The sequence below is a fragment of the Anthonomus grandis genome, chromosome 7 (assembly GCF_022605725.1).
Source record: "Anthonomus grandis grandis chromosome 7, icAntGran1.3, whole genome shotgun sequence".
Classification (NCBI taxonomy): Eukaryota; Metazoa; Arthropoda; class Insecta; order Coleoptera; family Curculionidae; genus Anthonomus; species Anthonomus grandis.
Genome location: NC_065552.1, coordinates 30,078,810 through 30,092,314, shown reverse-complemented (window position 1 = coordinate 30,092,314; position 13,505 = coordinate 30,078,810). Strand labels below are relative to the sequence as shown.

Sequence of the window (13,505 nt, the reverse complement as noted above, 5' to 3'; positions counted from 1 at the left end):
TTTCCAAAAAATTTGCCGAACGTTAGTAATTTTTTGCCATAAATCTAGTCGATTTTCGGGGACGTTTGTCACATCATGTTCAGCAAATGAGGTAAGAGATCTATCTATTAGGAAGTGTCCAGGAGTAAGGAATGTCAAGTCTGAGGGATCATTTGATATGGCACAGAGTGGCCGTGAATTTAACACAGCCTCAATTTGGGTCATAACGGTGCTAAGTTCTTCAAATGTGAATTTTGTATTCCCTACTAGTCGAAAGAGGTGGTGTTTTGCGCTTTTAATAGCGGCTTCCCAAATACCTCCATGGTGTGGAGATCGAGGGGGTATGAACTTCCATTTAATCTCAGAAGTTGCCAGGAAGGTTTGAATAGCCTGAGAGACACTATTTTTAGAGAGAAAATCATGAACCTCCTTGAGATGGTTACTGGAACCTAAAAAATTTGTTGCATTGTCACTAAAAATTATCCTTGGGTTTCCTCGACGGCTAACAAAACGTTTCAGGGTGAGTAAAAAGGCTTCAGTTGAAAGGCTAGACACCAATTCGATATGGACTGCACGAGTAACCATACATACAAAAACAGCCATATAACATTTAGTTATTGGTGCCCTTCGAAGATTAGAGCTCTTAATAAAAAATGGGCCTCCAAAATCAATACCTACATTTGAAAAGGGGTGAGAGATACACACACGTTCTCTTGGCAAGTCAGCCATAAGTTGGGCAGCTGCTTGGGCCTTAAATCTAAAACAAGTTAAGCAAGAGTGAATGATTCTTTTAATTTCTCTAAGCCTATCAAGAGGCCAGTACCTAAGTCGAACATTGGATAGAGTATTTTGGGGTCCCGCATGACACAATCTTATGTGTTCCCTTCTCAAAAGAAGTTGCACAATATGAGATCTTGAAGGTAATAATAAAGGAAATTTCTGTTCAATAGGAACTTCTGAGTTGCTGAGTCTACCACCAACATGCAGCATTCCATCCTTGCCAATAAATGGGTTTAACTTTAAAAATGGTTTATTTTTCAGGGGTTTCTCATTCAAGAGTTGTTTAATTTCGTAGAAAAAATATTGATTTTGAACCAAAGCAATTAATTTGTTCTCAGAGTTTTTAAGCTCCTCTACTGTAAGAGATGTGTCTTGTTCCTGAGCTAATTTCCTACATTTATTAATGAATCTTAAACAGTACGCAAAGCTACGTTGTAGCCTTGTAAAATTTGAAAATCTGCTAGATAAGTAATCACAAAAGTGTTCCGTTGAAACCTTACTCAGATGACTACATACCCTTTCTTCGGGTGGATTTGGAACATTGATTTGTATATTATAGGTTTCTAAGTCAAAATAAGTATCTTGCAAAAAAGGTGGGCCGTGCCACCAGAGATCTGATTTTATCAAATTTGAAGGTGTCATTCCTCGAGAGAGAATGTCCGCTGGATTATCCTTCGATTTAACGTATCTAAAGGTATAATTAGAGGCAACTTCTTGTATTTTTGCTACTTTATTAGACACAAACTGAGTCCATCGAGAGGGAGAAGCACGAATCCATGCTAATACAATCTCAGAATCTGTCCACAGGTTTACCGTAAATGAACAAGGAATTTGCTCCTGTAGAATAGTTACTACTCTTCTAGTCAATTTACTACACAAAAGAGCACCCAGAAGCTCCAATCTAGGCAGTGTAATATTTTTTATTGGAGACACTCTACTTTTTGAGGAGATAAGTATGCAAGATGTACATTTATTTAAGTAAACAACACGCATGTAAACACAGGAGCCATATGCCTTTATGCTGGCATCTGAAAAGGAATGAAACTCTAGTTTTAAGATATTGGTTTCAGTCCATAATGGTCGCGGTACATTTAGACCCTTGAGAGCGGGAAATTCTGTTATAAACTTTAACCATTCCTTGTGAATATCTGGGCTTAAACAATCATCCCAGTCTAATTTAGCGATCCATACCTTTTGCATGATTATTTTTCCAATTACTGTGATTGGGTTGATGAGACCAATTGGATCAAAAATTTGAGCTATTATAGAGAGGACTTCTCTCTTAGTATAACTATTCTTTATTTGGAGATTGGGTAAGGACACTGAAAAATAGTCACCCTTTGGATCCCAATAGAGTCCTAGCACCTTGTTCGAACCATTTTCTGGAGCAATTATATAATTTTGCTCTTGTGATGAGTTGGAAATATCCTTGAGAAATAAAGTGGAGTTGGAGCACCATTTGTGTAAATGAATACCAGCCATGTTAAGAAGTTGAGTCACTTCAGAATAAGTCTTTTTTAATGTATCAAGGTCATGGGTTGAATAGAGAATATCATCCACGTAACATGTTTTTAGGAGTGCCATACTTCCTAGAGGAAATTTATTTTTATTTAAATTTGCCAACTCAACTAAACAACGTGTACTTAAGAATGGTGCACAATTTGTGCCATATGTCACTGTCTGAAGTTCTAGACATTGCAATTGTTCACAAGGAGAATCACGCCACAGTATATTCAGCAAAAACGTATGCTTAGGGTTAATTCTGATCTGCCTGAACATTTTTTGAATGTCTGCAGTGAAGGCAAACTTAAAGAGTCTAAAATTTAAAAGAACATCATAGAGTTCTGGATGAATTGAATAGCCTTTAAGCATAATGTCATTAAGGGAGACTCCGCTGGTGGTTTTCATGGAACCATCAAACACTACCCGGAGTTTAGTTGTGAGATTATCCTCTCGTAACACACAATGATGTGGCAAAAAGAACTTTTTGTGAGACAATTCATTCGTAAGGGTAAGAGGAATAACTTTAGCATGCTGCAAGGAAATGTATTCCTCGATAAAGGATTTATAGTCAGAGTAGAGCTTCTTATTTTTACTAAGTTTTGATTCAAGATTCAGAAATCTTTGTTTTGCTCTATAAAAAGAGTCACCTAATTTTTGAAATTCATTCGGAGTTTTTAAAGGTAAATCGACTTGAAATCTTCCATTTGGCAAGAAAGTAGTGGTGGCCTTAAAAATCTCTTCGGCCTTATTTTCTAAAGCGAGTGCAGGTCTTTCTATTTCTTCAACCTCCCAGAATTTTTGCATAAGAGATTCTATTGAATTTTGTTTAGGATCACATATTGGGCTAGTCTGAACAAAAAATGAGAAGTTTGACATATCTGAAGAGTTTTCCTCAGGTTGAGTATTGTAATTCAGGTTCCTCTTATAATTCAAGGAACTTTCAGGAAGAGATCCAGATATAATATATCCAAAGTAAGTATTTTGTAGGGTGGGTAATCCCTTTCCTAACTTAATGAGTCCATCAATTAATATTTCATTGTAAACATCACAACTGAGAAGTATATTAATTGGACCAGGCACAGAATATGTCGGATCAGCAAGCTTAATATTCTGAGGTAAGCTTAGTGAGCATCTATTTATATTTACTTGGGGCAATTTTGACGTTATTTTTGGCAATATTGCACAAGAGACATCAAAATTGATGGTAGTGCTGTTATGTGGAAATATCTTTACATCCACCATCAAATCTGACATTGAACACTTCTCAGAAAGAGTGGAAATTTCAAGTTTTCTTGAATATGAGGTAAGATTTAATTTATTACATAAATCTTGGGTTATAAAGGAAGTCTGACTTCCATTGTCTAGAAGTGCCCTTGCTGTTACCGGAGTTCCATCCTTAGTATACAGTGTAACAAGGGTTGTGGCTAAAAGTATATGACTTTTTTGGCCTGTCTGAGCAATAGCTGAGAGGCATGAGGTTTGATTTTCAGACTGAAAACATTCTAAGGGATCTGATATATCTTGTGTCGAAGAACTGGACGAATTAGGAATAACCACGGGAGTATCTTCCTCCTGTTGTGTAGTTATGTGTAAAGTTTGAGGTCTTGGACTCGAAAAACTTGCTGTTTTAGCAGGATCTTGCGATGAATGATGACCAGAGAATTGGGCGCTATTAGAGGGGTTGTAAGAGAGAGATGAAATCTGATTTCTATTGGTCTGAGAAGCACTTGAGGGAGTACTTGTAATATTTCTTGTTGCTGGGTAACTTATGTGTAAAAGGGAATGGTGTCGACCATTGCAGAAGCTGCACAAGACCTGGGAGCTGCAGGTTCCAACCATATGTTTTGTGCCTAGACAATTTCTGCACAACTGTTGAGTTTTAGTGAAATTAAATCTATCCTGTGGAGAAATTTGTTTAAATTTATCACAATGATATAACTTGTGATTTGTCGCTGAACAAAACAAGCATTTTAAATATGGGCCAGTCGAGGGGCCAGTTGACCTAAAGTTTTCAGCATTATGTAGGGTAACCCTTGCCTTAGATGGCTTAGATTCTTGTTTAAATTCATTAAAGCTGAGCTTTTCTAATATTTCACATCTTTTTTCCAGAAATTCATGAAACTGAGCAAGAGTGGGAATTGACTTAGGACCTATTTCATATTCAAAGGCTCTATGAGTAGAATGATCAACTTTTTCTAAAAATATTTCAATGAGAATTAAATCCCAGTGTTGCACTGGTACATTCATATTTCTGAGGGCTTGCAGTGTTTGTTTAGACAGAGTTAAAAAATCTCTTAAGGTCTGAGAGTTTGTTTTGACTAAAGAGGGAGCCTTCAGCAGGCGTTTAATTAAAAGGCTAATAACACGAGACTTATTTTCATACCTATCCTTTAATGTGTCTAATGCTATTTGAAAATTAGTATCAACAACCTCAATGTTTTGAATAAGATTTAACGGTTCACCCTTGAGGTAGGATTTTAAATATATAAATCTTTGTAAATCCGTCAAATCATTATTTTGGATAATGAGCGTAGAAAATAATTGAATAAATGCGTTCCATTCAGAAAAATTCCCAGTAAATGGGTTTATTGATAGTTGAGGTAGTTTGACACTTGATGAGGCTGGTGAATTACCAATTTCAGTGTTTCTACTAGAATTATTCACTATAGTAGTAGAAGAACCAGATCTTGAAGAGGTGTGTGCATAAATTTTATCTTTTATTAAAGTAAGGGTTGTGACATACTTTGCCTCCCACTCGTCTACTTCTGTGGAAATTAAAGTACTGTCAAACTGCTCAAGTTCTTGTTGAATTTGTTCATAATCATTAAAATAAGAGATTAATTGCTCCTTTTTTATTTCAAGAGTACTGATCGAGTCACAGTCTGGGTTTTGCAGCACCCAGTTATAAGTACGAGTGATTCTAGCCTTTAAACTAGCCAGTCTTTTGTTTGCACCCACGGTCAAGTCTGGTGCTTCTGCACTTTCCCTAGGTTCTGTCATTGTGAATTTGATATACTATATTAAATATAGAGAACTGAGATACGATAAAACAGTAAATAAAACATATAATTAGGGTAAAACCTAGTTAAACTTTACAAATTATGAGAACCGAGTGGTTTTTGTTTACATGAGTAGTTATTGTAAACCAATTTACAGTTTTAGATTGAGTCAGAGCTACTTTAAGCTATACTTAGCTAAGAGATTTATTTAAAGCACCTTATTAAACAGAGATTAAAACCTTATTTTTTGCACATGCACAAATTTAACACAATAGTTTATAGCAAAGTTATTATCCTTATGAATCCAAAAGAGTATTTACAAAGAGTTTGGAACGAACTTACCAATAAGTCCTTGAGAACGCGAGCACTAACCGAGCACTACGCATTAACTAGCGATTTGCGATTTTCCGTACAATTTTTTGTCCACTGGGAAAACTTAATTTAAATGAGAGAGTACTGTGTACTAGGAGATTTGGTTACCAATCCACTCTAGGAGAGACCCAGAACATTAGGAGGAACCAGGAACTTTAAACAGGAAACAGCAGCAATCTTTACAACATAAACTGAGTGAAGTCGATGAATATATCCGAGCTCGTAGGACCAACAAATGTGGGGAGGGTTTTTTACTGCCCCAATCACTTGTAGCGCTCTCCTATGTAAGGAGAGACCTTACTTACAAATTTAAGGATTTAAGAAGAACTGCTCCACCATGGGGGCCGATTACTGCTTCACTCAACCGCCTTCAATTTCTGCAGCGGTTTTTTGTTGTAAAGTTAGATTAGTTCAAGAGAAAACAACAAAGTTCAATTTTGATTTGCTGCGAGCGTGTCTTCCATCTTACAACTGAAACGGAGACGATACCGCGAGACGGTTCAAAGGCGACTCGCTGAGAGGTGACGAGCGACTGGCACAAAGACGCCGCGCGGGTCGCGGTTATTTATAGAACATCAAAAGGCTGGTAGCGGCATGGTAGAAAAGCGACGTTGCCGCGGATTAACTTATTTTAAATTGTATTGAATTTACAGTTTTTATCCGTTGTAGAATTACAACAATTAAACGTACTCCAGAATCTTTAATAACAATAACACTATTGAAATACTGTATTTTGGCGCTGACAGAATCTCATTTTCAATTAAGAATTTATTTTTGACACTGAAATGCTCAGTACTTGGTTTATAAATCTTAGTTTTTCAAACAGAAAAAAAGCAGATAGACTTAAAACTTCTCTTTAGGTTAGCCTGTTCAACCATAAATCGCCCACATCTCACTACACAAACCTCTTTCGATGAAACTCTTGCCAAATATGCTAATTAGTGACCAAATATTGTAAATTAGATGTGGTGTTTCGTAGGTAAATTATTCAAATTCTAAAGAAAACTATTTGTTTCTAGCTAACGTTTCGAATCATATTTATTACAGACCTCCTGTAATAAATATGATTCAATTAAAATATATATAAAGTACGTAACCTGTTTTAAACTGTGACATTTACGTTTTTATCTCTGTAATATATATTGTGTTCAGTTAACGCGAGAGAACTGTGACTTCAATCTCTAAAGATGAATTAAAAATTATTCGAAATGTTAGCTAAAAATAAATAGTTTGCTTTAGCATTTCACCAATTTACCCACAAAACACCACATTTAATCAAATTAAATGCTGGATTTTTTCTGCCTGTCCGAGATATCAAATTTTACACATGAAAATAGGGCAAGTGTAAATAAATATAAGAGGTACTTCCTAGAAATTATATTGACACTAAGGTTAGATATTGCTTACATAAAAAAAACCCTATACTTTTCCTGTCCACGTTTAAAAGATAAAATAAAGGGTATATTTTCCTGGCTGTTAAAGACATTTATTATTTTATATTGATGTATTAAAAAAAGGAAAAACTTTATATTTAAATTCCTTGAATTAAACAGCCCTCCGCAAACAAAATTCGGAGAAATTTTTTTTTCAGAAAAAAAAGATTTCAAACATTTTAAGATTTATTAAAAGAGAGAACACCCCATTATTAAAATCTTCTGGCGTAAATGAGAAAAATAATAAGACTTTTCGAAATATCTTGTGATATTTTTAATCATTTAATCCAAAAATTTTGTTTCATAATTTAAAAAAAAAAGTGTAACTTACCTATGAGTGGTTAATTTATGTAGAGCCTCCAACACCGACATCTGATCCGCAATGGATTCTGTATTTCTCGATAATAAATACAAAATGGTGCGATTCAAGCAGTGGTACAGGCCCTCCAGAGATAAATTTGTAGTGCGTCGTTTCGCTTGCCCGATTAATTTCACTAAAAAGAGCACCAGCATTACGTTATACTTAAAAATGTTAACAGCAGCAAAACAGGTTTACCGATAAAGTCGAAAACTTCATGTGGATCTCGGTTTAACGCTCCCTGCCACAATTTATCCACAATCCGGGCAGTCAAGTAAAAAACATTCGGTGCCACGTGTTGAATATGCGCCGTTGCCAACGGCACGATCGGAATCGCCGCTTGATCTCCTACTAACATGTCGGCTGCCAGTAAGTGATCCATTAAAGTTACCAATACCTAAATTTCATTAATTCGTTATTGGAAAAATTATATAATTTTAGTAGTTTTTACCTCCGTTTGGTAAGCCACCTGTTGCGAATTACTAGAATCCACCGGGTAAGCATCCAAAACCAAATCGATTACGGGTGAAGACTTTCCAGTTGTGGACAAACTTAACGAATCCACCACGATTACCCTTATAAAGTCGATAACGAATTGTCTGGCCGGATGGGATGTTAAAGGTACTTCTTCTAGCGGCGATCTGCATAAAAAATATGTGTTTTTTATGAAATTACTTAGTATGGGATACGTTGTTATATTTAGAAAAAAAAATAATAAATTAATAATAATTTATCTTATTTACTTGGATTAAATGAAATTTGAATGGACGGATGGGTAATAACAGGAAGGAAAAGGGGGAAAGGAGGGTAAATATAAAATTACATTTATAATATGTAGAGTATCATAAACCAAGATGCCAAATGAAAATATTAGGACTTACCAATGGAATTGGCCTTTTCTTGGGAACACAAAACTGGACACTTGAACAAAGAACCTTGAAAAAGTTGGGATTTAACTACACCACTTATAATCCTGCACTATTGCAGTATGGCATTTAGTATCCAATAACTAAAATACCCAAAAGGTGAGTTTTCAACTTTTCATTGGAGTAAAACCGGCAAAAATACCAAGAACTCAACCTTCTTCAAAGGCTTGTTCTTCAAGACTCCCAGAGGTCACATATTTTTGCGCCAGAAATGATTTTAGTAGGGATATAGGAGAATGAGCTAGGATCTTATTGGCTAGGATATGACTTCTGACATTAGTGAAATCAAAACAATTAAAAAAAATTAATATTATGATTAATAATTTGAGTTTCATCATAAGGGTTGAAAATTATTGATATCAAAAATAGAATTAATACTGAAATGATAACTGTTTATTTTATTAACTTTAGCACCAGAATAACTTAGAAATTGCCTCTTAAAGTTCTATAATCCAGCAATGCTTTCGCTAACATTTTGGATTTATTTTATTTTCTTATTCTTTATGTATCTGAAGAAAATAAACTGTAACAACGTACCTAGGGACAATCATAATATCACTTTCTTCTCCCGTGGGAGTGGAGCCTCCGCTACTGTCCGACAAGTCTTCCATAGATTTCGACGGAAAAGGAAATAAAGTCCCCGCTAAGGCGCTTAACACTTCAGATGACATAAATATCGGCATGAAGTCTGGCATATTATGGTATAATTGGAATAAAACCTAAAATTGAAATTATATAAAAATTTCAATAAATAAAAACGCCTTTCTCGGCGCTTTAAAAAGTAAAAAAATGCGTTTTTATTTATCTAAAATAAATAAAAACGCCGGTTTTTAAAAACCCGGCAAAGGTATAAAGAAGGGTATAAGTATTTTTTTTAGTGGGAACTATTTTTCCTTTCTAATATGTCATCTTTATATTATTTTTCTTATTATTATTAGGTATGTTCCTCCAATAGAGCAAAAGTGTCTTGGAAGATTTTAAATGAGCTAAGGGGCAAAAATAATGTCTTGGTTATTCCAAGTACCTTAGATTCCAATGTCCTCAATTCCTTCTACTGTGATATTGCTAGTAACCTTGCAGTCAATATCTCACAAAAGATAGATCCCAGAAGCTATCTCAGCAATGTGGTAGTAGCCGAATCTTTCTTTTTTGCCTCCACAAGTGTGGAAGAGCTTATACAGTTAATGGTTAATATTAAGAATAAGAGTTTCAGGTTGGGATGGGCTTTCTCTTAGAATATTTTTTGCTTTACCTCTTGTTGCTTTGCAAGTCTTGGCCTAGTCAATTGAGTTTTCATTTATGACTGGAGTTTTCCCAGAGTGCTTAAAAAGAGATGTGACAATTGTAACAATGATTGAATGAGAAATGTAACAATGATTATTCCTCTTTACAAGGGTGGCGATCGCGACTGTCCTTCTAACTTTAGATCTATAGCGTTATTGCTTACTTTAGCCAAGATAGTGGAACGGCTCGTTAAGGTGAGGATGGTTTCATTTTTAAATAGGTTTGGCCTATTGAGTCTTCAGCAGTTTGGCTTTCGTGAGTCTGTGAGCACAAATGATGCTATTTTTAGCTTTCTAGAGCACCTGTACAACCGACTGAATGTTGGCGAAGTTGCAGCAGCGGTATTCTGTGACTTGTCCAAGGCATTTGACTGCGTGACTCACAGAGTGCTGCTGATGAAACTGGAGCTCTATGGTTTCAGAGGAACTACCCTTGAGTGGTTTCGTTCATACTTATCAAATTGTGTCCAGCCTGTCAAACTTAATGGTGACGTCTCTAAGGAACTTAATGTAAATGTGGGTGTTCCGCAAGGATCAGTACTTGGTCCTCTACTTTTTCTCATTTATGTGAACGATCTGTTACAACTGCAGGTAACTGGCAAATTTACATTGTTTGCCGATGATACCACCATCCTCTGGCACGACTCTGATGTTTCTCAAATGGAGGCCAATATACGTGCAGATTTGTTAAAAATAAAACACTGGTGAGATGCAAATTTTTTGATATTTAATGTTTCTAAAACAAATATCCTTAATTTTAAATGTAATACAAATGATATATGTTTGAATAATGAAGCCATCACCATGCCACCGTTCAGTAAGTTTTTGGGTCTTTCCATAGACAAGTTCCTTAAATTTGAAGACCATATTGTGAATGTATGTAGAAAGGTCTCATCAGGCTGCTACGCCCTAAGGGTTATTGCCACCAATCTTAATTTCTCCATCGCCAGATCTGCCTACTTCGCGATTATCGAGTCGCACCTTCGATATGGAATTTGGTTTCATGTTCAAATTCACTTTTTAATTCAGTGTCTGTACTCCAGAAGAGGGCCATTAGATATCTATGTGCGGACAAGCCTCGTGACTCATGTCGCCCTCTTTTTGTAATTCATAATATTTTAACCCTGTGTTGTATTTTTATTTTGGAAACAGTTTGCTTAGTTTTTAGAAAATATAAATAGGAACTTCACTTAGGAAGCCACTATAATACACGACATAATTATTTGATGAGGCTGCCCATTCCTCATTTTGAACTTGTCCATAGCTCTATCTTATAAGGAGGTAAAAAGCTGTTTAATAAACTTCCACTAGAAATAAGACAACTTAAGACTGAAAAAAAGCCTACGTATAAGGACGAAAATATTTCTTGCTAGTAAAGCATACTATAGTTTAAGTGAATTTTTTAATGATTAGCATTTAAGTATTTTTCAAAGTTTTATATAATTTTATTTTATTTTAACTTACTTTCTTGTTTTTATTCCTTTAATGTACAGTCTATTGGCTTTGTCTACAACTTCTATGTTTATGTTGACAATAAAGCATTTTTTGAGTTTGAGTATGATTATCGAAATTTATTTATTATTTATTAGGGTTAAGTTTGAGTAGCCTTAGACCAGACTTCGCCCTTTTTTTCTTTTTTCTTTTGTAATATTTGTCTATTTTTTTTAAGATAAGACAACTATTATTATAATTATTCTTATTAAACAAAACATGCACTTACTTGTACAATAGACGTAGTATGATCAGTCAGCCACTCGGGCAACGCGGAAGTCTCAGAATGGATAAGAGCTCGCATCATCCCGAGCAAAATGACCACCGCTTCGGCACTCAAAGTAATTCTTGGCACGACACTGTTAATCGGTTGATTATTTAAGGAGGTGCCCCATAAAAAGGCCCACACCGTATCCAAATTGAATTTTGTTTCGGAAGGAATCAGTTTGGCCGGTTGACCCATCATCAGGGCGGTGAGGAGGAAGTACACTTCCGGAATGTCTAGGTGGGAGGGCAGCAACCAACCTTAAATATAAATATTTGCTTTTTATTTAATTGAACTTTTTTAAAATTTTAAATGCCAAATTTTACTCTACATGGTGAGTCGTTGATATTGAAAATTTAAGGGCTTATTTCTTGGGTCAAAATATTGAAAAAACTTCCTATGAACCTTCAGTAGTGAAAAAATGTATGGAAACTCACTAATAATTATTGTATTATTTAATACTAAATTTTTCTGGAGCCTTTTAAATTACGGGAAATTACAAAAACGCCACCGACATACTAATTATTGTGCTTAATAATTCAACAAGGTATTTTGCTTATGTTTTCTCGGCGATAACGAATTTCTGGCTGGAAAAAATTATGGAGACTATTTTTATTCCGTGTTTAAAGTATTCAGTCTTAGTTCTTCAGTGCAAATATTTGTGTAAAATATTAATTTTACATGCGAAAAAACCGTTATTTTTCATGTGATCTCAAAATAAAATGGGTAGAAAAACCTGAAGCTGAAAATGGGTGCTGTAACGAAAATAAGTTAAATATTCGATAGCCGTGGTGATGTAAGAAATGCACCAAAGTCGGGCAGACGTCGTAAAACTGCTTGCTCTTGAATGGATAAAACTATTTTAAGGATCTCAAAAATTGATGATAGAAAAACCTCCACGCAAATAAGAAACGAAATTTCGGAGCAATTTGGTGTTAACGTGACAAGCAGAACCGTAAGAATAAAATAAGTAATATGATATTAATAATAATGTTCATAAACCTAATTCAACAACATATTTAATCAGCAAGAGTACCATATAAGTAAGCAATAAATACGTATATCAAATGCGGGGTATCCCGGTCCCCGACACTTGCAACGCCCCGGTTTTTCCAGGAACAGCAGCATCTCGGTTAATCCAAGGGATACCGCATTATTCCGGTCCATCTAAATACTTCCCAATCGGCCACATACATAACCCTAAAGTGCTCTTACTAACTTTACTATAATATTATTAATTAATTAATTATTAATATACCCTTATAAATTAATCAATATACGCTTATTGTGTAAAAATATAATACACATATGCACTTGAGGTTATTCTTAACATATGGATCTTGGTCCGCCCACATTTAGTTGTGAACGTCCAAATAGTTTAGTTTTTTTTCTTTTTATAATATTTATTTGTTTTTCTCTCCAAGTTAAAACTACCATTTCATTTTAATTTAGTTTTCTATATATATCTATATCTTTTATTATAACTAATTTAACAACAACAAATCTGCGCGTGTACGATAGTCTTTAAATTTCTAAATTCCTTTGGTTTGTGCTGAACGGAGACCAGAGAGAAGATTTACTTCCTTGTTAGCACTTTAACGCATCGCGCATTGATTCCAGTGTCGTGATCTATACGTTTATTTCCGCAATTGTTTACCCGAATTAGAAGACCCAAGAAGTCCAGAGCAGGCCTGCTGAAGCCGGATGCAGACACCTTAAGGTAAGGATCTTTAAAGGCTGGTTTTTCGACCTTTCCACATTTACGTTTAATCACAAAAATACAGTCCACTTTAAATCTCTCACTGAATTGTCTAAATTCGCCTTGTGCTTAAATAAAATTATAAGTAACAACTTTAAATTAAAAAAAGAAAAAAGGTCTTTTTTTCTTACTGGAACAACCAGATCTAAACAAAACAATTGATGTGATCAAAATTTACAGTGCTCGCAAATAACGATAAAATGTTACGCCAATAGGTGAATCTCGCTTATGGGGTTAATTACCTATGGCTGGTGAACTAAATCGAATACAGGGCGTATACTGGCTTCTTCTAAAGAAACCATGTCAAATCCCGGTTAATCCATGAATACTTTTTCAGTATCCCGGTTGTTCCATGGA

The 13,505-nt window shown here is 35.1% G+C and overlaps 1 protein-coding gene across 1 annotated transcript in view; it reads right to left on the bottom strand.

Moving 5' to 3' along the window:
- The window catches only part of LOC126738217 (WD repeat and FYVE domain-containing protein 3), a 111,763-nt gene that overhangs the window by 49,656 nt on the left and 48,602 nt on the right, over positions 1-13,505 (bottom strand). Inside the window, exons 24-28 of the mRNA XM_050443437.1 lie at positions 11,354-11,649; positions 8,888-9,069; positions 7,876-8,065; positions 7,623-7,821; positions 7,398-7,560 (exon numbers count right to left, since the gene is read on the bottom strand). Coding sequence (XP_050299394.1) covers positions 7,398-7,560; positions 7,623-7,821; positions 7,876-8,065; positions 8,888-9,069; positions 11,354-11,649 — 1,030 coding nt within the window. The remainder of the gene's footprint in view (positions 1-7,397; positions 7,561-7,622; positions 7,822-7,875; positions 8,066-8,887; positions 9,070-11,353; positions 11,650-13,505) is intronic.